At 47.6% G+C, this 26,368-nt stretch overlaps 1 protein-coding gene across 1 annotated transcript in view; it reads right to left on the bottom strand.

Annotated features, from left to right (window-relative positions):
- ALPK2 (alpha kinase 2) overlaps positions 1–26,368 on the bottom strand; it is a 102,863-nt gene that overhangs the window by 22,159 nt on the left and 54,336 nt on the right. The window contains exons 5-6 of the mRNA XM_006087184.3: positions 3,614–6,983; positions 700–847 (exon numbers count right to left, since the gene is read on the bottom strand). Of these exons, the coding sequence (XP_006087246.1) occupies positions 700–847; positions 3,614–6,983 (3,518 nt within the window). The remainder of the gene's footprint in view (positions 1–699; positions 848–3,613; positions 6,984–26,368) is intronic.

The raw sequence follows: 26,368 nt of genomic DNA on the forward strand, positions 1-26,368 counted from the left end.
CTAATCACTTAAAGGTCTATTTCATGTCATCTTCAGAACAGTCTAATGTTGGCTGGTGGATGGGCAGTTGGATGGATGGCTGGATGGCTGGATGGAAGGATGGAAGGAAGGTATTCACTAGGGAAGTACGCTATTTGAAAGAGCTCTCAGCCATGAGTCACTTATAAACAGCAAAGACCCCTCAAGTACAGCTACTTTTCTGCAACTGCATGGATTGTCTTTTCCATTTGCTTCACCTTCTTCACTTTGTTTGACCTTTGTCAGGTTAATGGGAATTTGTGAAACAGAAAACAGCAAAATTCACAAACATACAGAAGACAGCTCTTAAATCTTCAGATCACAGAGCCTTAGACTAGGAGATAATTTGATGTGGTTCCCTAAATGTAATGATTCTAAAAACTAGAATTTAAAATTTTAATTAAAACTTTTAAATTACACTTTTAAGCATAATGAAAGGTTTCATGATTTCCTAAGGCTATGGAACTCAATGGTGGAAGAGCCAGGGCAAGAACCCACCACCTTTTTCCCTGTCCAGACACCTGTCTTCCATTACTTACATTTCTAAAGTGTGGAATTTTTACTCCAATTTCCCTTTTTACTTCCTATAATGTATTATTTCATCATATTATTATTGTATTTTAGAACTATGTTGTGATATAAGCAGCAACTATGAAAAGTATCCAAGAGCAAATACCGCACCTTCTCTGCACTTGGGCAATTGACTTTGAATCTTTTGTCCACCAGATGGTAGAATCTTCATGAATTTCTGCAAACTGGCAGCTTAATCTTACATCTCCAGAGTGGTCAGGAAACATCTCGGCTTGGATCTTTCTCAGTAATACTGGAGCTAGAAATGAGAGATCGGCAGGTCAGCATTCTTATAACAGTTGCAAAGAGCTCTACAGTGGGCAAAAGACTTTCTCATCTCATCTCACTTAATTCTTACAACAATATCCAGAGACAAGGATAATAGGTATGACCCTCAATTCGTGGATGAGAAAACAGTGTCTGAGAGGAGATGTGGCTTGCCTAAACACTAAGAATGAATAAATCAACCTAATTACTTTTCATTACTTAATGGTCCTTGAGTCAGGTTTGTAATGCACAGATGTGAAATATAACTTGAGAGGCATTTTTTTTCAAACTCACTCTAGCTATTAGAGCCTTCCTGGAGAAATGCAAATTTAAACAACTGTATGTTCCAGGGGACCCTTGGTCAAAGTGCCCATCATAAGCAGAAAGCCTTCTTTCAGGGCGGGGGGAAGAGTAGGGAGAGGAGGATTTCAGATACCTAGTCTATAGGACCTGGTTCAAATAAAGATGCTTACTGGATGGTCCACGTTAAAATCAGATCTGGGATTAGGGAGTAAAATAAAATCTGGATCATCCCAATAATTGTGGTTAAGCCCTCAGATGGCAACTCAATAATAGCTATTTGCTGGAAAGTAACGCATTCATCTTTCCTCTAATTACCGTCGTCTTTGCTGACGATTTCTGTTATGTCTGATGTGAATGAAATAGGAGCAATAAGGAAATGATTCCCAGAGTTGAGACCTTTGAATATCACCTTTTAAAATCAGGAATGAGATCTCAAGCCAGGCAAATGTGTAATTACTCAGGGTAGCCACTGGGAGGCAGCATAACCATTAGATTAAAGAAGACAAGTATAGCTGACCCAGCCAGGTGGTGGCAATCCTTTGGTAAGCAGAAGGGTTGCTGGAAATGTGTCTGTTGGTTGGAGACCAAGTTCCACAACTCCGCAGCTTTGTGATGTGAAATACATAATCCACAGCCAAGATGAAAGTCATCAATACTGTTGCTGTTTGCTCTGTTCCCACAAATTCTACTGCTGTGTAATAGTCGATGCGTTAAGGTTGCCTTCCATCTCTCCTTGATGCCAACAGAGACTCGGATAACAGACACGGAGGGCATAGCTGCAGGCTGTTTCATATTTACAGGCTGTGCTGGGTGTTCAGGTACACAGTCTCAAACTCTTGGTCCAGAGTCCTGACCAAGCCCATCTCATCTGGGACACATTTCCTCAAGGGCCCTTCCAACATCATGGCAGTTTTCACAGGTGATCTGTGGAGACCTAAAGGTTCCTAAGTTGCCAACCCCTCCACCACCTGCTGTAAATTCTGAACGCAGAGAAAATTGGGGGGCAGAGGAAAGGGCATAAAATGAGCAGTGGGATTACATGAGGGTCTGGAGAGATGCAAAGCTGGCTTGGACAAGAGGCCTCAGGGCTTGGAAAGGAGCCCTGTCTGTGTGGAAGCAGCTAAGAGGAGCCCTGGGAGAGTAGTTGTCCAAAGTAAAAAGGTTACTCAGTTTGTTTAATTTCTTTCAGAATCATGAGTCAGCCCCACCCCCAAGTCTACCTCACCAGGTCAGGGAGGGAGAGCACCACCCCTCCCCAAGTGCTGTACTTCATCTTTGCCGCCCTTTGAGCTCGGGGAGGCTTGTGGCAGCTGAGAGAGATCAAAGTCCCCAACAGCATGTGGTTACTAGAATGTCCTTTTCCCTGTGGGTAACTTAAATAACCATGGACAAGCATTCCAAATAGATTGTTTCCGTCTGGGGTAAACCCACTTTAGAGATCTTTGAAAACATTGCTTCATTCTCTTAAAATGTGCTTAAAAACACATATACTAGCAACCTGGATGGATCCCTCCAAACTCTTCAGAAGGTAGTTTTATATTTAATTCTCTCTGAAACAGGGCCGAGGGCCCATGAATGTGAATGGAGAAGGACAAGCACCGCCTAGAAGTCTGAGGACTCGGCAGGGAAAGAGGGGAACCCCTCCCCTGAGCTGAGGGGCCACAGAGGACCTCGCCTGCTGCAACATCTCCTCTTCTGACTCCTGCCAGGTTGCACGGCAAAGGAAAGAAGAGTTCTGATGTAAAAGAGGCTAAAAGTTGGCTTATAGGATGAAATGTGGGTTAAAGTGATTCCCCGGGCCAAGCAGAAGTCACAGCAGTTACAGGGGCTCTGAGCCTCCAGGGGTCTGAAACCTGGAACACATACCCTTGGGGCCTTTAGATTCAGAAAGCGAAGAGTGAGTTGGAAAGAAATTTTGAGACTCAAATTTGGAAGGAAACCCAATGTTCAATGAAGCCATTTTTAATGAAAATCAATGATGAAAGAAGACTCCCAAATTGTACCTAAATGTTTATTTCTGGAAATCCTGCTCAGCATGTGGTTTATTTAATTATACTAATTGGCTATACTGATTCATGCGTCAGCTTATCTTTTACAAATATGTTTTAACGGGTAATTACAAGGGTATCCTCATCACACTCCCTCCATTAAACATATGTACAGGCAGCTATAGGTGAGGCTCTCCCCACAGATCCCCTGGGAACCTGTTAGAAATGCAATTTCTAGAGCCCATGAGTGGAATCGGAAACCCTGGGTGGAGCCCTGCAGGTCATTCTGCGGCCACTCAAGTTTGAGAACCGGGGTCTATATGCCGAGCCATTTGGTCACAGCCATGGGGTCCCTGCCCCCTGGTCAAAACTCACCTGAACTACCAAGGGCTCAGGAGGACCCAGGAATCTGACATCGGGCCAACAAACCCAAACTTTAACAGGGATAGAGAGCAACGGAGCCTCACCTTTCCCGTCCCTTTTGCAAGGTGGCTTTTTGGGGTCTTTGTTCTCATCCGTGCATGACACCGATGTTTCGAGTTTAGGAATCTTTTTAGGAAAGCTCCCGTTCTTTCTGGTGTTTTCCCTTTCTTCCAATCTCAGCCTCAGGGCAGCCACCTTGGACAGAATTTTCCTCTTCACTCCCTCAGTTAAATGTGCACTTCCTGTGATTTCTTGCTTCTTCTTGGCTTCCTCCCAAGCAGGTACTGGGGACCTTCCTGTCTGGGCTGCCAGGCCACGGGGCCTCCCCTCCCCTGACTTTCTCCCACGGCCCGGGGTGGGGCCCAGGTACCATGGGTCCTGCAGTGTGTGAGGAGCTGTCTCTGACGCACGTTCTCCCGAAACCAACGCCAAAGTCACTGCTGGCGAGCTGGATGCCCTTGTGGGTTTGGTTTCCCCACTTTGGGGCGCCTCTATTTCAGGTTCCTCAATTTTGTGGCTTATTGAAAAGTCTGTTATGTTTCCTTCAGGGGATGAAGTAAAAGGCAGCTGAGTAAGACCACTGGGAGAGGGCAAATGTTTCCCACACTCACTCTCTCTCTCTCCCTTCTCCTTTGAGTCAGAAAATGCATGTTGATGGTTTCTGGGCTCCGCTAAATGGTTCTCAGGGACATCATGAATTTGACCTGCGGTGTTGTCTGTGTCAACTCCAACAGAAGCCTGCGCCAGGACTGCAGGAGCACTGGAAAGAGGTAAAGTGGGGGAAATGGCACCTGCCGCGTCCTTGTTACTTTGCTCGGCCTCCCCCAGGCTCCTCTCGCGGCCTTCTTGTGCCTGGCTTCCGCTGCATCCCCCTGGAACTGTCACCCCACCTTCATCAAGACACGGGACTTGCAAGACGGCAGGCTGGACTTCGCCTTTGGCTTTGTCATGCTGACTGTGTTCAGCCTCCCCTCTCTCACCGGCGTCTTGGCTTCTATTGGTGCTATTTTCGCTCGGAATGGTTTCCCCACTTTGCTGGGGGCGTGGGCCTGGAGCGATGATGGGTTGGACTTCTACTCTCTGGCCCAAGCTTCCAGCATCCAATTGACTCTCCTCTCTGACAACTCCCAGGGTGGAGTCAGACGGCTCCTGGGTTTCCACCCTGGCCCACTCCACCACACTCATCTCATCAATGGGATCGACTGAGGACTCGAGGATTTCAGGGCGGGGCAGAAACTGTTTAAAGAAGGCAGGGGGGGCCACGCTGGGTTGGTTTTCCTCTTGGCTTTGACTCACGTTGCTAACATTTTCCTGCCGTCCCGTTTTGGAAGCCTCTGATGGCCAGTCCGTGACACCTTCATCTACAGGGTCCACAGACGACCCCAGGAACCGGGGTTGGCTCAAGTACCGGGAAGAAAGATAGCTCCAGTGTGCACGCCTGGCTGGTTTTCTGCCTTCGTAGATCTCTCCGTCCTTAGCAAGGGCTGAGCCCGCCTCAGCCTGGGGACTGGCAGCCGATGCTACGGGTTCAGAGGGGTCCAGTTCAGGCCCAGCAGCACCTTCCTTTAGCGAGGCAGCCACAGCCCAGACCCCGGCAGGTGTCTTGGCACCAGCTTCTGACTCCTCACACTCAGAAGCTGTCAGCTGACTTGGTGGCCAGACCTCGGAGACAGGAGCCTCTACAGTCATAGTCTTGGGCTTATTGCCTGCTTCCCAAGGTGCTGGTCCACTCTCTTTAGACCCCTCCAGGGGGCTCTGAGAGAGAGGCGGAGCACTACTCACAGCCTGACTGTCATCTTCCATGGCTGCTTTGGCCACCACAGACACACTAGTCCCCAGGCCTGAGCTCTGACTTCTTTCCTCCATGGAGTTTGCTAATGACTGGTCCATGGGCAACAGGTCTGTTTCCCCTTGTGCAGCAGATGTCATAGGCCAACTTTCTTGGAAATTATCTTCAGAAAGGGAACCCTGGTGGGTCAGGCTCTCCGGCTGAATCCTCTGTGTTTCACTTCCCTTTTCTTGGAAATGCTCTCCAAGGCTCCTATGGTCTGCTCTGTCCACGGTCTGGCTCTTATCTCCAGCCTGGTTCCCAATCTGAGGAGGGGCAGTGCTGCAGGAATCTCCCTCGGGGGGCGGGGGAGCACAGACATGGACTCCTGGTCCACTGGGAGCCATGCCAAGTTCTTTGGGAGATTCGGTGGTGCAGCCATTTAAAACATGACCCTGCTGTACACTGGAAGGAAGTTGAAAAATATTTCCTTCTGCTACCTGAGCTGAGCTCTCCTCGGGGCCATCTACATGACTGTTCTCAGCAATGGAAACAGGGAGGTATTTGGCTGAGTGGACTTTGGTGGCAATGGTACCAGCTGGTGTGTTCCCATTCTCCCTGGTCACCTGAAGACACTCAGGAGTAGCAGTTAATGTTGTTGGCTTCTCCTGAGGAAACATCAGAATTGAGCTGGGACTGACTGGTGTGTCTGCGGCGTCCGAGGCGCTGGTGCTGGAGCTCTCATCACCTTCTTTGCACCACACCAAAGACGTCTCAGGAGATAGAGGCTGTCTCTCCTCAAGCCCCCCCAAGATGCTGGGGCTCGGCCTCTCCTGCCCTGTGGAGGCCGGCGTGGAGGTGGAATGCTCCACCTTGGCCAGATGTTCCCCTGTGGATCCTTCACTGGCTTTTTGTGAAATGTCCCAGGCGAGGGCATCACTAGGTGCAGGAAACACGACTGAGTCTCTATCCTTGTTGCTTTTATCTGTGGAGTGTGGAGGCTCAGAACCTTGTGTTTGAAGAACAACATCCAGTGTCTTGTCATCAGGAACACATAAATCAGGTATTTGGCTTTGACCCTCTGCCAGCTCTAAGTCCATGGAGCAAAGTTCTTGAGGTGAATATTTATGAACTGGGGCTCTGGCAGGAGCATCCATGGTGTCACCTGTTCCTTGATCGCCTGCTTCAAGACGCTCCATCAAACACTCTGCTTCTCTGCCCCCTGGCCCATGGCACACAGCTTCCAGGGTGGGGGCAATATCTGCAGGTGCAGGGGAAGCAACAGAGAGAGCCTCGGGCTCCCTGGGGCCATCACTGCCCTCCTGAGGGAGATGCACTGACAGCTCACAGGGGGACATAGTTGCATGATTGGCTTCTGGGAGATTCAGCTCATGTCCTGGGTCTTCCCAGGAACGTCCAGGTGTGTTGTCTTCTCTGTCTTGGTTTTCTTCACGCTGTGGGCCTTGAGTACAGCTTTGTATCTCCAGGTATTGGGTCAATGATGCATTTTCCTCATCAGCCCCTCCTAAGTTGGGGGAAGCATCTGTTGTGGTCCCAGTAAATGCAGACCCCTCCCCAGCAGGCTCTGGGGAAGCTGGCATCGGGCTGAGAGAGAGTCTCTCCCTGACTGGTTCCTGAGTTTGCACCTAGGAAGATGAAAAGTGATATTAATGGAATTGTTCCTGGGAGAGCCCACAATAGGGTATAACCACAGTCACAAGAGTGTTAATCCTTGAGGACTGTGATTATGGACACAAGGAGCAGCAGGAGTGACAGAAATCTGAATGTTAATCCCCAAACTCTCTCTAGCTATTAGAGCCTTCCTGGAGAAATGCAAATTTAAACAACTGTATGTTCCAGGGGACCCTTGGTCAAATGCCTAGCATAGGCAGAAAACTTCCTGACAATCATTAGTTAATGATTTTTTTCTCTCTCAGAAAAAAGAAGATGAAACTAAATTGAATGTTAACTAGTGTGTTCAAGTAAGTCCTAAGAGCTTGTGTGTACCTTTCCAGAAAGATAAATTTCACATGAGCATAACAAATGAAAAATGCAGTGTTTGTAAAGTAGCAATGAGCAATCTTCGTCCCCAGATATGAGGGTTAATGATGTTAATAAAGAACAGAGAGCCCATCCTTTGAGCCTACCTCTAATGAAGTAATAGGATTGTGATTGGCCATCAGCACTGCCAATCATTTCTGCCTAGGCAAGTTGTAAAATCTTGGAAAGTCTCCCTCACTTTATGCCTGCCACAAACCAAATTCACAAGAAATAGGGTGCCCAGGACTGCTTAGGTTTTTGTGAAGAGAAACAGAGACAGAGAGAGTCAGAGAGGAAGGGAAAGAGGGAGGGAGGCAGGAGAGAAAAAAGAATGAATCAGTGAACCTATCTCACATCATGAGGAGGGAACCCATTATGGTACTATTTTTTTCAAAACATTTTTATTGATTTCAGAGAAGAAGGGAGAGGGAGAGAGAGATAGAAACATCCATGATGAAGGAGAATCATTGATCAGCTGCCTCCTGCATGCCCCACATTGGGAATTGAGCCCACAACCCAGGCATGTGCCCAAATCCAACTATAACCTCTTGATTCATAAGTGACACTCAACCACTGAGCCATGCCAACCAGGCCCATCATGGTACTATTTGAATGTTCTGTGATATTGGCTATTGTTCAAGGAAGCAGCAAATTCTTTGACTAAACTCTTGTCTCTTGAAACGTTTAGCTCATCGAGTATTTCAATGCATATGAAAATTATGCCCAGCTAAGAAGAATGGAATTGCCACTAATTTTCAGCAAGTGTCCCTCCTTTGCCCCAGGACTCCTGCTCTGCAGCAGCCCCGTTCAAATAAGTAGGAACCGATGGCTGGGCTCAAAGAGGGAAGGAGAAGTCTCTCCGGCGCTGGACAAAGTGGAGCTGCAATGTTCCCGTGCACGTGTGGCTCTAGAGTCCTGAGGCGTATGTCCATCAACACAGGTGAGACCTACAGCCAGTGGGACACAGGCTAGCAGTGTGACACACCTCCTTCCATACTGCCCTAGTGCTGCTGTTGCCAGCAGGGATTCACCTCTCATTTCCTCCTTAAAGCTACCCTGATGTTCATCTAACTCAGATTTTATTGGCATGAAAGTGCTAACTGAAGAAATTTAGTATAATTTCTTGGACTATTAACTCCATGAGTGTGCATCGATTCAGCAAGTGTTTATTTAATGCTCCAGTGTATTAGGGAGCATCCCAGGTGATGAGGGTACAACATGGGCAAAATGCCCATCTGCAGGATGTTCCCATTCTGTGTTGTATTCAAGGCCTGTCACAGGGTTAGCATGAAGCAGATGTGACATGTTAGCACTGAGCAGAGGTGACATGATTAGCACTGAGCAGGTGCTCTATAAGTGCTTGTTGAAAGAAGGAGGAAGGCAACAAGCCCTGTACCAGGTGAGATAGCTTTTCCCAACTTCACCCATTAAAACCCAACATTTGAAAGGTTTGGACTCATCCATTCCCAACTTTGGGACAACTCTATTTTAAAGGAGACTCAACTGTATGCAGGGGCAGGTACTAGTCCACATCCTCATGTTGCTAAAAAGAAAAATAGATTGCTCTTTTTCTAGATCCTTTTTTTTCTTTCTCATCATATTAGAAGGGAAAACAAGAAAGATAATCTCTGGGAAATAAGAAGCAAAGTTTTTAAAGAGTACGAAGGAGTAAAGGTGTACATGGTCTCATCTCTATATCTGCAACACACGTGTAGGATGTTCTTTTCGTTTGCTATTTTGGTTCAGATTTCTTATAATGAACTATGACACAACTATACTGAACTATTAAGCACAGAAAGTGTGGGTGGCTTCCTGGTTGTGATTTGAGATGTGCAAGGACACAGTCTAATCTAAACCACCATGGTGCTCTCTCTAGCCTTCCTCTCCTGCCTGAATCTCCACTACCTATGTCAGTCCTTTATTTTAAGATCTTGCCATCATTACTATGTCAACAGCGCCAATAGACATTTATGGAGTAGCTGCTATGTATGAATTCTCTGCCAGGCCCTGGACAAATTCTTCCAAAGGGCTCAAGTTAAAAGCCAGTATGTCACTTGCTGGGATGTTACCCACTCGTTATTGCCTGCTGCCATATCAACACAGTTACAGCCTGATGTGGGGAAGAGAGGGACACCTGGAAAGGGTAAAACCCTGGACAAGGAGGCTTTGATTAGGGTGAGTTTGGTCATTGATATATATCATCTTAGCCATGGTATTGTGCCTGGATTTACAAAATAGTCACTCAGCGACCTCCTGTTAAGGTATACTTGCTCCTCCTCTCTTGCTTTTAAAATAAAATCCTATTTCCAAATAGCCTGGTGAAGTCACACAGGTAAAAAGAAAAAAATATGGGGAATCCTTGACTGTGTAAATTCATTCACTTGTCAAACACTTACTGAGCACCTACTGGATATCAAGCTCTGTTCTAAGTACCGGGGAAGCATCAGGGAAAACATAACAAAGACTTCTAGCCTTTGGAAGATATGTTCAAGCCACAAACCATATCATTGGTTCACTGATAATGGGAAATTCCATAAATTTAATTTGAACCAACCAATGGGGTTTTCTCAAAGTGGAGCTTTAACAGCCCAGTAGATACCTGTCAAGGCTCACAGCTTCAGTTCCAAGCACAAGCTCCTTGGGGCTCCGGCAGAGGCTGACTCATAGAGAAAGAGAAACCACTGACCTGCACCTTTCAAGCAATTCAAACCTTTCTTTAGGAGACCTCTTAGCTAAGTCCCTCTGAAAGGACTCCAAGTGCTTCTCCTGCTGCTCAGCTGTTCTCATCAGGAGGTTTTGTTATGCAGGAAAATTGTTCTCATTCTGGTGAAAAGAAGGAGGGTTTGGGGCTCTGGCAGGAAGCCTAGTATGATGGGTAGAGTGTGGACTTGGAGGACTGGCCACCTGGGTTCAGTTCTGTCCAATACTGTATGCATGACCCCAAGCAATCTCTTTGGCCTCTCTGACCCTCTGTCTCCTCTTCTAGGGCTAACCACATGCACATCAGCACCATCCTGTCCAGGGCCTGGCATTCACTGACAGTAGTTTCCCTTGTTCTCTGTGAAAATTAAGGCAAAAAGAAAACTGAGCGACCCTGACAAGCAGGGCAGTGTGCTTTGGGCTTTGCAAGGGCTTTCTCATTTAATTGGTAACATAAATCTGAAATACTGATGCTTTCATCTCTTCTTTAGGTGCATGGCCAGGGTCCAATCAAAAAACAGAAACCACACACTGGTTAAATAAGGGCAGTTGAATATAAAGGGTAGTTAACTGCAATGAAAGAATAACTGTAAGACATAGGGAACCCCTATGGGATTTCCTTGGTGAGGGACGGCACCGAGGAAGAACAATGTGTAAGGGGCTCAACCCTAGTTGGAGAAGGTCCAAGCAGGCCACCGGATAGCAGAGGAGCTCCAGGCCACAGCGGGTCTGGAATTGCTGGGTGAACACTAGACCACCCTTCCTTGGGCAGGCGGGGAGCAGGCAGTCTCCAGGTCACTGGCAGGGGAGAGGCCAAGGCCTTCAGAGTGAGTGGGCTACATGCGGTGGGGTAGAGAGAGGGAGCGACAGTCCTGGGTGCTTGGGGCCATGGGGGACTGTGTCTCGGTCCTGCAGGGGCCTCCAGAGAGAATTTGGATGTTGGTATAGGCAGGAGGCCTTCAGAGTGGGCAGGCCATGCCGAGCTCTCGATTCTGAGTAGAGGGCTAGAGGAAGGTCACCATAAGGCCAAGGTAACAAGGTCACAGGTGGACCATGTTCTGGGCTCTATGGCTGGGACAGACCTATGGGATGGCCACAAACCCATACCACTGATTCCCAGAAATGCTGAAAATGACAGGAATGGCCTTCCTCCTGCAGTGTCCGACCAGCACCCTCTGCTGAGCATGCTTCACATTGAGCTTATTTTAAGTGGCATGGGTAACAGAATTCCATCACTGAGCATTGCTGATGGCTGCATTTGGGGCTGAGAAGCAGTAAATTGGAAACATGAGGTCGCTGATGACCAGGGTTGGAAATTGCCCAGGGTCCCACAGTCAATGGCAGAACCAGGATTTACAGCCAAGTCTGTTGGCCATAAAGCCCTTTCCAACCCAGCTTTTCTAATACAAGAAGTTAAGAAAAACTCCACCAATGGTCCAGAAACTCCCATTTAAACTCAGAACTTCTGAGGGTCAGAGACACTGGGTATCTATACCAGGGGTCCTCAAACTTTTTAAACAGGGCGCCAGTTCACTGTCCCTCAGACCGTTGGAGGGCCGGACTATAGTTTAAAAAAAAACTATGAACAAATTCCTATGCACACTGCACATATCTTATTTTGAAGTAAAAAAAACAAAACGGGAACAAATACAATATTTGTATTTGCATGTGGCCTGCGGGCCATAGTTTGAGGACCCCTGATCTATACTAACGAAAGGGTATATGCTAATTAAACCAGGAGACCTTCCAGCAGACCTTCTGGACATCCTTCCAGACAAAGCCAGGGTGGTGGGGCCGAAGCAGGAGGTGGTTAGGGGTGATCAGGCCAGGAGGGGAAGGCAGTTGGGGGTGATCAGGCCGGCAAGGGGGTCAGTTGGGGGCAAGAAGGCTGGCAGGCAGAGTGATTAGGGGCGATCAGGCAGGCAGGCAGGCAGATGAGTGGTTAGGAGCCAGTGGTCCTGGATTGTGAGAGAGATTCTCAGATTGGAGAGGGTGCAGGCCAGCCTGAGGAATGCCCCCCCCATGCATGAATTTCGTGCACCGGGCCACTAGTAAGAGTATAATCATCCTTATTACATGCAACGTGACGACATGTTTATTTGTTGGCTTCTAAGGGCAGGAACACTATGCTACTCATTTCTGAATTTCCAAAACCATGAGCATAGTAGGAGCTGGGTTATTTTTGCTGAATGAATAAGCATATGAATGAACACAAGCAGGGGGAAGCAAATTTAGTAACACTTCCCAACCTGGTTTTGAAAGCAGCATTAAGCTTGAAAACTTACACTCTGCTCACACAGCATTTTGCAACACCACCTCTATTCAACATGCCTCCCATTCTACAAACACATTGTGTTCATTTGTTGGCCTTTCCACAAATTCTGCCTCCTAAGTGTGTCTGCCATGGATCCCATGGACAGGTGTGTTGCCCTGTTGTCCACCCTGTGACAGTCAGGGTTACACGCCTCTTCATTAATGAGAGTGTCCTGGATGCCAACAAAAGTGCATGCCACTAATTTGAGTCACTAACAATAGAAGGTGGTATGAGATGAGATCTGCCTTCTCAAATAGCTTATAATCCAGCTGAAGAGATGGAAAAGATAAATCAATCACAATTCTTGACAAGTGCAGTCTCAGGGAACTTCTCAACTGAGTAGAATGGGCAGTAGATGTGGTAGGTGCTGTTGGTTGACTAACTCAACAACATCTCCAAGCCCCCTGCCCTTGCTGGCTCCAACTAAAGTAACTGGAAAACCGTACTCTCACACCCCCCCGCATAGCAAGATGGAGCCAAGGGGTCAGTTCTGGCCAGTGAATGTATGGGGAATTCCAAGGAGGGGCTTCTGGGGAAACTTTGCTTTGCTTCTGTAAAGCACAGATATGGGGAACACCTTGTCTACCCCCTGTCTTCTTCCTGCAATGAGGATGCAATGCCTGATGCTGCAGCTGTCAGCTCCCAGTCAGAAGGCAACTAGCACGAGACTGAAAAGCTAACACACCATGGCTGTGGGGCAGAAAGAGAAAGGACTTGGGAGCCTGCAGACATCTTTGAGCCACTGGAATAATACTGAGACCCTCCAGACTTCTCGTGACGTGAACAACAAAGGTGCTTATATCTGAGGCCACAATCAGTTGGTTATTTTGTTGACTGCATCTAACAGCAGTCCTAATTAACACCAGAGGACAGTATATTGCTGAAGGTGAGGGAAAAGGCATGTGAGGTTCACCCTGGAGCCCTTCTGAAGGTGCTGGGTGAATGGGGGTAGGGATTAATTTGAAGGACAGTATCACTAAGGGCAAAGGGCTGGTCAATATGCCAAGGGATCAAAAGGGCCTGAGGCAAGATGAACTTGGAGTCCAGTGGGGGAGGGAGAATGGGGAAATGTGAGAAATTGGATCATCAAAGCCAAGGCCATGGTTCTAAAGGCAAGCACAGCCCCCCAGGGCCAGGAGGGTCAAGCGCTTAGCTCCTCACTCACTTCTGCTGGCCAGCAGCACCTCCACATGTCCTCCTATGGGACAACTTTTCTAAATCCTGGTACTTTTTAAAACTTCTTTCCTCCTTATCTGGACTAGATGCAAATTGCATCATGTCCTTCAACAGTTGTCTACACATCATTAATTTTCCCCTGTGGTTCCAGGAATCTTGATCTGGGAACTTCCCCACTCCCTTACCTCCTGGGCTGCTGTAGCTTCGAGCACGGCTAACCTTTCCTAAATTTCTGCTGAGCTCTCACTATGGGCCCATGTCATTCGTCATTTGATAGATTGAATCCATACCACCTGGGCCTGCAGAAATGAAAATAGCCCGGTCCCCAGCCAAAGAAAGCTTCAAGGCAACCCAAAATATTTCAGGAACTTGAGTTTATTTTTAGGAGTTGCCAGGTTGCCCAGAAAGGACCTTTGCTTTAAAGACTTTGAATGTTGAAATAACACATAATAAAGTGAAGGACACTCATCTAAGGTCCCCAATCCTGAAACCGGATCCTGAACCCCTGTCAGCTCATTTGACCAGCTCATCTTCATTCCATTCCCTCCTGGGAGATAAGAAATCTCTAGCCAGTTGCTGTTACAATCCTTTCCTGATTTCTTGGGAAAGACATAGAGTTTGTAAAAAGACCAGTTTGATCTCTTACTGGGAGTGGACAGGGTTTCCTTTCCCAGAGCTCAGGGCTCAGGGCATTCAGTGGAACCTGCCTGGTGACAGGCTGTGAGAGAAAGAGCACTGGACCATGAGCTTTATGTGGCCATTGCCTATCTCAGGTGATGTGGGCAAGTAGCAGAACTGTCCCCAACAGTAACAATCATTAAGCCCCACAGAAGTCTTAACACACGGCAGGCGCTGTTCTGTGCCTCGCATACACCAATGCAGTTAATCTCTGTAAAATGGCATAGAAATGGATGCCTTTGGGACTTCAGGTTGTGTCATGTTAGGAAGCAATATACCAGCTACTCCCACACACGAGAAGGCCATGTGGTGATAAGCCCCCAAGTACGTGGTCAGGAAAGCAGCTGTCTTTCTTTCCCGCAAGTGTCTTTATTTTCCTGCATTTGGGAGAGCAGAGGAGCCTTGATTTTCATATCTGCACTGGGAGATATGCAAACGTAAGAAAAATGGAGTTGGGAAGGCCAGGGACGTTTATTGAATCCCACCAGGCTTTTCTGAGCAGTCTTTGGTTTTTTGCTGTGTCTCAAAGAGTCTGGACTTGGATGAGGAGTGAAAAGAAAGGGGAGCGGGAATGGAAAGAGGGTTGGGCCTTGGAAAATCCAGGTTTGGTCCTGGATGCGCTGTGACGTGGAAAGTGGCTTTGGATAAGTCATCGGATCTCTCTGGGGTTGCTTCTGGAGAGTATCTCTTGGCTCCCATAGCTTTGGTGCTCTGTGACCTGCTGCCATGTAAACAGCACAAACACTGAACTGGGGCTTAAACCTCACCTTCCATTTGGAACTAGGTTTTCCTTTGACTCCTAGGGCTTCTAGGTCTAACTCTGTAACTAGGGGAGTTGTTAGGGGAAGGGACACAGCATGTCACCATAGGTAGACCGATCCAGAATGAGGCAGTGGGGCCCCAGAGAGGACCGGGGAAGAGACTGAGTTCTGGAGAGCAGGTCACCATGGGGCACGGCACTCCCTGGAGTTGGCTCTTGTCCTGCCTCTCTCATCTCTGCTTCTCTCTCCTCTCTGCAGTAAGTAGACTGCACTGTGGGCCCTCAAGCTGATCCCATGGAGTTCTGGAGCCTCACAGACCTAGTCCAAGTCAATAAAATCACCACAGCCACAGAACAGATGACCAGTGGCCATTGGCCCCCAACTTTGCTAATCATTTGGGGGTTGACGAATGTTACGACTTCTTTTTCCCAGGAAATCTTGTTTTACCCACACAATTTTGTGCATAATTTCAGGGGTCTCCAGACCCCCTTGAGCCCATCAATCCCCATTTCAGGGCCCCAGGCCCACAGAATGAATCCCTGCTGTTGGTCGTGAGCAGGGGTGGGGGGTTGGGGGGAGTGGCATGGTATTGTTTAGTTCCCACAGCTCGAAACTCCTCTGCAGATTTCAGACTGGACAACAGGGGGGAAACTGAAATCTTAAGTCAGGTTCTCGGACAGTGTTTTCAAATCAATATATCTCTTCACCTGTTTTTAGAATTTGTGAGCAAAGTCAAAACCAAAGTAGTAGCAATTACCGTACTGCATTGACAATAATACCTTGTACGCAGCAAGTTCTTGTAAACTTTAGAAACAGGAAGTACTTGTCACCGTTACTACACTACAACTTTGCCTATTCAGCGTGACTTCAAAGTGTACAGTAATGATGGCAATCAGCACTTGGAAAACCTGAATATAAATATAGGCAGGTCACCTGTCTCAGATGGTTATTACCAAAAATGAGAAAGTGCAGACTTGGGGCTTGAAGAGCCCCTGACATGCCATATGTCTCTTCTAGTACAGAGGAGGGCAGCTATATGTCCTGGGGTTTGGCTTCTGCTTAAGCAGAACTCTCCCCTCAACTCGTACAGGTCTAAGCGGGTACAGTTACCAGCCGGCAGTAACAGTGACTCAGAGATTCAGAGAACGCTTCATTCAGCAGGAGAAACAAAAGTTCCTGGAATAGTGAGATCCATGCAGGAAGGACGGGGTTAGTCTTGTTTAACTTGGAGCAAGGCACATAGTAGCTGCTCAAAAAATAGGTCAAATGAGTGAATATTCATCCAGTCTGTTCTTGGTCCAGTGTCAGCATAGACAGGAAGGCTTTGCCCCTTCCAAGTCTGGTTCTCATCTCATTCTCTGTCAATTTGTCTGTTGAGACATTGACCTCCTACCTGAAACAATTGCCCGACTGTCCTGTGCTTTGGTTAATAAGAATTTTCTAGTAAACTGTAACTCTTCTACATCACTAATAATTTGATGCTTGGTTGGCCTTGGTCTTCTTTAGATCTAAACGGAAACCATCTGTTTTCTTTTGAGCAGAGAGAGAAGCAGCTCTTGTTTCCATCATGAACAATTGAGGTTTTCAATATATACTACCCAGAAGGCATCAGCATAGTTGTACCCGTGGGCACCAGGCACTGACAGTGGCGATGTCCCATTGACCATGGGCCCAGAGTTGTGCAATCACAAAGTGCAGCTGAAGGGTTAAGTTTCAAACACCTGTACTTGAAAGATGCGGGGATCAAAGGCAGGAAGTGGGGAGGAGCATGTGCAGAGGAGACTGGAAATTCAGGGACCTCTTTTGATGGAGCCCTCAAAATCAACTTTCCCCTTATAGACGGAAGGAAAAAGAATGATTCACAAAGAAGCTTCTGGGAAGCTGAAGTTGTTGGGGAAATGCTTTGAGAACCAAGGAAAAAAAGAAAGTATCTGAGAGTCAATGCAGTGATTTGAGGTAGGAAAGAAAAAAAACAAATAAAAATGCTGAGCTGACATACGCACTTATGATGGTTTGAAAATTCACATACACTACTTCTGGTATGCGTGAGTTAACACAGTCTCTCTGTTCTTTCTCTGGAACTGGGCTTGTCTTTCTCATGAGCTCCCAATCACAGGTAGGGACTTGGAGAATAAGTTTTCTCCCGGACTGAGCCTCGGGTCCAATAACTCAAACAGTACTTCAGGGAGTGTTCAGGCCCTCAGTTCTGCGCACCCTGACCCTGCTCCTGAGAAACTGGTGTCTGAGCTGCCTACCCTGGGAGATGGGTGGGGACTTGTCCCCGTGTCCCAAGAGGGAGGTAGAGAAAGATCTCCCGTCCTCACGGTTTCTTTGGCTTCTTCTAACACAATCCTAAAGTCAGGATGAGGTCAGGATGGTTGCCCCCCTGGCCCTGACTCTATCTCTGTGAGCATTTTTGTCCCAATGTCTTCAAGGGTTGGGTGCCCTTGTCTACACCCTCGCACGCTCCTGTTTTCTGACTGCGCAGAGATAAAATTCTAATAAGAGAGGAACTTAGAAACCTCCTCTCTCAATAAAGCCAGACTTTAAAACGCATAAAAAAACAAACAAAAAAAACACACCTGTTTCTTTTCATCTGTTTGACTCCCTCAGCACAACCTACCAACCATCTGCACCTCACCCCAGGCCACCCCACTCCCCCAGCGGCTTTGGAAGAAGGCCCTGGAGGCAGAAACGGAAAAACAAACATTTTTTTCTGATCCCTCCCTGCACACACCACTGGCAACTGCGTTCGTTTCCTAGGGTCGAGGAAACAAATTACCACAAACTCTAACAGCACACATTTACTCTCTCAGCTCTAAAGGCCGAGAATCCGAGATCAAGGTCCCAGGGCCGGGCTCCCTCTGAAAGCCCCAGGGAAGAAGCAATCCTTCTTTGTCTTGTTCACCTCATCTTAACTAATGACCTCATCTTAACCAATTACAGCTGCAAGGACCCTAGTTCCACATGAGGTTCCAGATGGACATAAATTATTGGGGGGTGGGGGAGGGAGGGGGGACATGATTCAACCCTCTATAGCAGCCCATTCTTCCCCAGCTGGCCCCGTTCCGCGTCGCTGGAGGGTGTGGGCTTCAGAAGAAGAGAGAGGGTTAGAATGGGATTCCAGCTGCAGTTCTAGGGATGCTGGTGCTCTTCTGGGACTGATGTTTGCTTCTGTGCTAAGCAGTCTGTTGGGAGAGTGGAATTCGGTACCCCCTGGGCTGTTCCGTGTCACCACCCTGCTCTTATGAAGCAGCATCCTGGAGCCCAGCCTCCAGACCTGAAGCAGCGTGGACCACTTCAGAATGTTCTTAAGGGACCTGCCCAGGCCGGAGCTGATGCCCCCACCACCCGCCACCCCCTGCTGAAGGAAAGGCAGTGACTGGGGAGTTCCTTGTGTTTGTCGCCAGATTTCGACCCCGAGCTAGAAATCTTAACGACAAAGGGGTAAACGGTTCTCGTAATGGTTAATTTCCACCCAACACCATCAGTTTGATAGTAAATGTGAAAGCACTTGTTTTTAAAACATCACTTGAAAAAAAAATGCCCAAAATCTCAAGGCAGTATCAAAATACCTGTGCTGACTCAGAAAGATAATTTTTTGAGCATCAGCAGAAAGGGGAACTTGCAGAATTTGCCATCTTACCTCCTGCCCCAGCCCCACCCCCACCTCAGCTCTGCAAATTCGTGGAGGCCGTGAATTGGAGGGGGTGGGAGAACACGGTTGTTCCTGTTTCTGTCTTGCCTATTTAACTGTATTTAATTCAGTTTAACAAATAATAATGACAGGCAGTGGATCTGGGTGTTCACACATGAATCAAAGCCAGCTCTACCCCACAAAGCTCCTGGAGTAACAGCCCAGCTGGGCAGACCAACAGCTATCACAGACAGTGAATGCCAGCAGAGGGGAATGAAACGCTAGAGGAGAAATTCATTCTCTTTCAGGGAGAGGAAGACCCTCCCAGTGAAAGATTCTGTCTTCTTGAAACTTACATTCTGTGTGTAAGGAGGTAGACAAGGTCAAAGAGGTCAGCAGATGCTCAAGAGAAGGTAGAGGAAACAGCACGCACAAAGGCACTGGGGCAGGCAAGTGCTCAGTTATCCAGAATGACTAGGATGTGGGGAGCCTGGAAGGGGAAGGGTGGGGGCAGGGAGATGGTGTGGAAAGGGGCTACGCCTAATGCCTGGCACAGAGCATTCAGGTTGATTCCTGCAGTGAGAAGGTCCACCACAGTTTGACAGGGGCTGGGAAGGTGTTGTTTTAAACAAGGGAATGACATTCCCAGATGTAGGCTTCAGGAAGACTGTCTCAGTAGCCTTTGGACAGCATCTTAGAAGAAGCCAATGGAAAGCAATGTTGCAATGGTCCAGATAAAATGATGAAGCCTGAGCAACAGTGGTGGCTGAAGGGATGTAGAGTGTTGACAGATGACTCATGTCCCTCAAAAAGATATGTTCGAATCCTAACCTGTGGCACCTGTGCGTGTGACCTAATCAAGTCCACCCGGGATTAGGTGGCTGGTGTCTTTATAAGAAGAGGGAAATCTGAATGCAGGGACACTCAGGGAAAACACCATGTGACCAGAGAGGCAGAAGTTGGAGAGATGAGGCTACCAGGATGGCCGGCAACCACAGAAGCTATGGGAGAGAGGCATGGAACAGCTTCTTCCTGAGCCTCCAGACAACCAGCCCTGCCGACACCTTGATGCCAGATTTCTGCCCTTCGGAGCTGTGGGAGAATCCATCGCTGTTGTTTTAAGCTACCCAGTGAGACAATTCGTTATGCCAGCCTTCAGAACCAATAGAGCAGTGATGGCGAACCTTTTGAGCTCGGCGTGTCAGCATTTTGAAAAACCCTAACTTAACTCTGGTGCCGTGTCACATATAGAAATGTTTTGATATTTGCAACCATAGTAAAACAAAGACTTATATTTTTGATATTTATTTTATATATTGAAATGCCATTTAACAAAGAAAAATCAACCAAAAAAATGAGTTCGCGGGTCACCTCTGACACGCGTGTCATAGGTTCGCTATCGCTGCAATAGAGAGAGGAAGCTCCGGACTCAGGAGACACCGTGGAGGCAGAATTGACAGGGTTTGGGGACCGGGGACAAGAGGACATAAGGGCCACTCTCGGGTTTCCAGCTCGGGGAATTCCACTACAAGCTCCTTGAGGGGTTGAGACACCTGCTTGCTGTAATACTTGGTACACTCAGTAGATGCTTAATAAACACGTGCTGGCTCAGCTGTCATCTTTGGGCTGTAACAGAGCCACTGTAAACTTAGCTATTTGTGTCAAAGTTCTGGGGGGATCTGGGGGAAAGGTGAAGGCTGTGTGCCAGGGCTGCCAGGAGGGCCAGAGTGGGTTCAGAATTGTGGCAGTAGACGTCTGCCGTTCCTATGTCTGATTGCAGGCACCTGGGAGGAACGCTAGACACCATGATGGAGTGCAGTGTGGTGGGTGCCGAGGTTCATCTCTCTCTGTCACCACAGGCCACATCCTGAACTCTGTCCTCAGCCCCAATTATAAGACAAACAGCAACATCACTGAGTACACCAGCTTGGAGGACGTGATGTGGGACCCTCTTCCTCCCCAGCAGCCTGCCAAGTGCCCCCACCTCCACTTCTCTTGAGGATCCTCAGAGGATCCTTCAAATCAATCACAGGCTAAGAGGCTTCTCTGCCCTCCCTTTCCTGGCAGTGTGGAGACTCCAGGGGTCTGGCCAGGGGTTAACTAGTCTGGGCCATCCCCATTGGTGGACAGAACATCACCAGGTCAACATGCACAGTGCAGGCCTGCAGGGTGTGGCCTGAGCATGGGCCCCACCAAGGGGACAGGGACTTTGGAGCACACAGGAAGCTGGAGACCTGAGCTGATCTGGGCCTTTTGCAGAGAAGATAGTCAAAATCTAGGAAGGAAGGTGAACCCCGAGGAGCCCAGGAGAAGCTGGCTGTTGCCTTCCCTCTGCTTCTTCCTATTCTTGTCCCTCTCCATGAAGGTAACTCAGAAGAGAAACTGGGGTGAAAGGGAGCAGCTGATGGGGCCACTCCTCTGTTTTGTATGGTTGGCTTTCTCCAAGTTCATATCCATCGGTGTCTTTTCAGGCCAATCCTGGGAGTTTCTGGGTCCTCTGAAAAGCGTAGCATGGTCACAGTGGTCGTGAGGCCAGGTCTGGACATGAATTAGCATGTCCAGTGGCTCCAACTTCCCGCCTCCTTCCATCTTAGTTCTGCCCACTCCAACCCCAGGAGCGCTCTGGGGGGTGGAACTGCCATTCAGAAACTGGAGATGGGGAGGTGGAGGGACCCTAAATGAGACACTCCTGTTCCCTCACCTTGTTGTTGAAGGACTGTTACCCGCCCCCCACCCCAGTGCCTCTCCTGGGATTTCCTTCCTGTTCGCTCTGTAGTCAAGGAGATGGGGAGGTGGTTCTTCACTGCCTCAAGGGGCTGCATTCGACTCCCAGCTCACTGGCATCAAAGGCCTAAAATCCTGGGAGTTTAGAGGATTTTCAGAAGTTAGAAGGTCCCGAGGCCTGGCACCCTTCCTGGAGCAGCACCCCCTTTTACAGCACTTACCGCTACAGATGTCCCAGGTAGGTCTGTTCACTGCCTGTCCCCCACGGCAAGGTGAGTATCCTGAGGGCAGGACTGTGCTTTGCTCGCTGTGATGTCCCTGGCACACAGAAACGGGTCTGACACATGGCGGGTGTTTAATGAATATTTGTTGGATGAATGAAGAACATGGACATGGAAAGAGTATTTTGATCAGAGACTGACCTCCCCTGGGGAGAGGGATTTGCTGGCCTAAGAATGCAGGACAGAGGACCTGGAGTGTCTCTGCTCCCAGCTTCCAGGACAATGCCGATGCCAGGGAGTCAGCAAGAGCCTGGGGGACATGGCTGTGTGGCACCTGCAAGATGGGTCATCAGGCTCCTGGGGGACACAGAAAGAGCAGGAACCACTGGACCTGAGGCCATCTGGGCCAGGGTAACAGCCACCTCTCCGTGGTGACCTCTGTGACCTACAGCACCAGGACTGCACGTGAGGACCTACGAAGACTCAGGTGAATGTTTCCTGCAGTCTGCAAATGTTGCTCAAAACGGTGAGTTCTCGCCATGTTTCCTGCGCCCAAGTGTTGGACTGGCTTTGTCCCAGCTGCCTCTGTCTGTGAAGACCCGGGATTTGTTGTGCACGAGCCTATGTCCCTTCAGAGGGGCAGTGCGAGGGCCATGTCATTACTGTACATGTGTGTGAAGCTAATGAATTTAGGAGGAACAGGGTTTTTTGGGAGGGACAGGGTTTTTTGGGAGGGACAGGTGGAGGTGTCCAGAGGTATTTTGCTACTTGCCTGGCCCTTGGCTGAGTTTCTTCCCTCAACTTCGAGTCATAAGGCCCCGCAGGCTCTGGCCCAAACCTCCCTAATATCACCATCTATACTCACCTGGTTCCACCCAAACTGGACTTTGGTTTCTCTTAATATGTCCCCTGAGCCAATTAATTGTCCAATGTGGTCACTTAATGATGGCTAATTACATCAGAAGTTTATATGTTCAGTAAAAATGGGTTAGGTCAGAGCCTCTTCTGGTAAACTCTTCTTAGCAATTAGATTGACTCACAGTATGGATTTGGAAGTGATTAACCTACATTCCTTTAAAATGCATGTTAAAGTTCATGTTTTCATGATCACAGCAATTAGTTTAAGTTAGCAAGATAGCACTGAAGTGCGAATCACATCTGGGATCCACATGCTGAGTCCACCCAGTTTTTGGTTAACGTCATCATTTCCTCCTCCCTGTTCATGTGTGATGTCACAAAAGAGCAGAGATAAGCACCCGTGGAATTCAGACCATGTCAAGTTGTCCAAAGGGAAGGAATTCTCACATAGGACTTTGAAAAGCCCCATTTTTACCAAGATTGTGTACTCATCAAATTATTACTAGAGAATCTACCAGTTCTGGAAAAGCCCTCACCAACCAGGGGGTAAGAATATCCTTTATCCTCTGGTGGGAAGCTGTAGGCCAGCCTTGTTAGGTAGAGTCCCAGAGCATGGGAAGGAGATGCTGGAGCCTTAGGGACCTTCGCCGTCTCAGCAGCGATGCTGAATGTCCATTTTGGAGGAAGTTATCTGATCCCTTTGCCCTGAGAACTGGTCTGATACTGGTCCAGCTGTTGGTTTATGGTTCTAACTAGCAAGGTCATGGACATATTTTTTAACTACTTATTTAAAAAAACAAACACAAAACCTTTGTTTATTTGAGTAGATAATACACACACAAATAATACACACACACACACACACACACACAGTACAAAATTCACAAGGTACACAGTGAAAGGCAATAGAATGACAATTAAGTGTCCCTCCAACCCCAGACACCCTCTCCGTCCCTTTCACCAGAGGCAGCCACAGTTATCAGAGTTTATTTTTGTTCTAAAGAGGGTCAAGGAACTCAGACCTAAAATGGAATTAGAAGTTAGGTAATGTCATGGTTGGGGCTCCAGGGCCTGAAGTCAGGCAGGCTGTTCAAAGCCAGGCCGCACCACCCCCTGACCGGAGCCCGGACAGCAGCAGGACTTATCTCGCTGGGTTGTTGAGATAATTAAGCTCACGCACTGAAGTCATAGCACAGTCCCTGGCACACATCTCCACTCAATAACCGGAAGCTATTATTAGCTATTGGGCAATTGGGAGTGGTGCAGGAGAGTAGGAGGGTGGGGTGGGGCAAATTGAATACTCCCAGGGAAAAACCCTATGCCTTTGTTACAGTGTGGTCCCTGGAAATCCCTGGGAGTTTGTTAGAAATACAGGTTCCTAGGCCCCACCCCAGACACGCTGAACCAGATGATCTGCTGAGCTCCCCAGTGATCTGCATGCAAGGAGGAGTTTGAGGAGCACAATCCTGTAGGAGCCCAGGCATCGACTCCTGGCTTCTGGGAAGATGGCCATGCTGTTCTTGAGCCCTTAGACATCTCAGATGAAAACCCATGACAAAAACACTTTAAAGGGAAAAGCCATCCCCCACTCACTCCCCAGATGTCAATTTACATCTGATTTCCCCAGCCCAGTAACCTATGACCTCCAAGACCACTGGAATGTGTCCTGTTTTGTCCTGTAGGTTGACAGTAACCCGATAGATGGCTTAGGGGCAGGGTGGCATGTTGTTTTTAAAGTGATACAAGAGACACAGTGGAGCCTGCCCAACAAGCAGCAGGGCTGCCGGGATGCCAACTGGGACACTAAGGCCCTGGAAGTGGGGGGCTTAGTTAGAGCTTGTCGTTAGAAATAAGCGTTGCATGGGTGAGGGCTTGGAGGCTGAGGGGGCCCTACGGTGACAATTACTGCTGTTTGCTACTTGTTCCAAACCAGTAGACCTGGGTGAGGAATGTATGGCATACAGGAAGGAGCCCTTTCTTCTAAAATAGAATTACATACTCTAATGGTGAATGCATATCATTATATATTTGTCAAGACCCATAGAATATACACCACCAAGAGTGAAACCGTACTGTAGACTATGCACTCTGAGTAATAATGATGTGCCAGTGTAGGTTCATTGATTGTAAGAAATGGACCACTCTGGTAGGGGATGTGCTTTGTATGTGGGGGTAGTTGTCATATAAAAAATCTGTGTACCTTCCACTCAATTTTTCTGTGAACCTAAAACTGCACTAGAACAGAAAGTCTATTTAAAAAAATAAAAGAGAGAGAATGAGAGAGAAAATTACATTTTTTTCACTGAATCAGCTTTAGAAGAGGGGAAAAACAAGGTTGAGGCCTAGGGCCGTATGTTTTTTAGAAATCACAATTGCAACAGAAATTACTAAACCAGGCTGTCCAACCCAGTAGCCATTAGCCATATGTGGCTAGTGAGTATCTGCTGCAACTAAGGAACTGAATTTTAAATTTTATTGAATTTTAGTTAATTTACATGTAAATGAAAAATGGACATGTGTGATTCAGTGAGAGACTATTTTAAGTAGATTTGGAACAATTTGGGCATGTGAATCTACTCTTTCAACTGTTAATTTCATGAAATCACAATACAGATCAAGCATTTCCAATGCAAAGTTAGCACCCAAACTGATATGCTGGCAGCCAAAAAAAAAAAAGTAAAATATCTCATTAATATAGATTACACATTGAAATAATATTTTGGTTATGTTGAATATATTAATAAGATGTTCAAGTTTACTTTGCTTGTATTTTTAAACTTCTTTTTTTAATGTGGCTTCCAAAAAATTAAAATTACATATCTGGCTTACTCTTATATACTGCTGGTTAGAATGTAAAATGGTGCAGACTGGTACTTCCTCAAAAAGTTACATATAGAGTACCCAGCAATTCCACTCCTGGGTATCTACCCAAGAGAACTGAAAACATGTATCCACACAAAAACTTGTACATGAATGTTTATACAGGCATTATCCATAGTAGCTACCAAATGGAAAGAACCCAAATGCCCATCAACTGATGAATGGATAAAAATAAATGTGGTATCTCCATACAGTGTAATATTACCCAGCCATAAAAGGAATGAAGAACTGATAGATGCTCCAACATGGATGACCCTTGAAAATATTATGTTAAGTGAACAAAAGCAGAAAGACAAAAGCCAATTATTGTATGATTCCTTTTATATGAAACTAGAGGCCCAGTGCACGGATTTGTGCACCAGTGGGGTCCCTCAGCCTAGACCGTACCCTCTCGCAACCTGGGACCCCTCAGGGGGATGTCAGACTGCCAGTTTCTGCCCAATCCCCAATTAACCGGCAGTCCGACATCCCCCGAGGGATGTAGTAGTGCGCAAAGCGGCAGGCGGCCAGGGAGGAGCCCAAGCCCTGGCTGGGTGCCGCACCACTCCACTCATCCTGGCCCCACTGTGCCTGCCGCCACTGATGCTAGGTAGCACTGCTGTGGAGGCGGGAGAGGCTCACACTGCCGCAGCTGCACTTGCCAGCTGTGAGCCCAGCATCAGCACCAGCTGAGCAGCACTCCTGCTGTGGGATTGCACTGACCACCAGGGGGAAGCTCCTGCATTGAGCATCTGCCCCCTGGTGGTCAGTGAGCGACATAGTGACTGGTCGACTGGTCATTCAGTCGCTTAGGCTTTTATATATATAGATATCCAGAATAGGCATATCTACAGAGACAAAAAATAGGGTTTGCCAAAAAATAGGAAAAGAGCAAAACAGAAAGTCACTATTAATGAGTTTCTCTGGGGGATGATAAAAATATTCTGGATTTAAATAGTGGTGATGGTTGCATAACTTGTGAATATATACAAAATTACATATGTGGTTTGCATAAAATTCCTGTTTGGTATAGAATTTACCACAGCTAATCAATATAGGGTGA

Source organism: Myotis lucifugus, unplaced genomic scaffold, assembly GCF_000147115.1.
Source record: "Myotis lucifugus unplaced genomic scaffold, Myoluc2.0 scaffold_36, whole genome shotgun sequence".
NCBI classification, from domain to species: Eukaryota; Metazoa; Chordata; class Mammalia; order Chiroptera; family Vespertilionidae; genus Myotis; species Myotis lucifugus.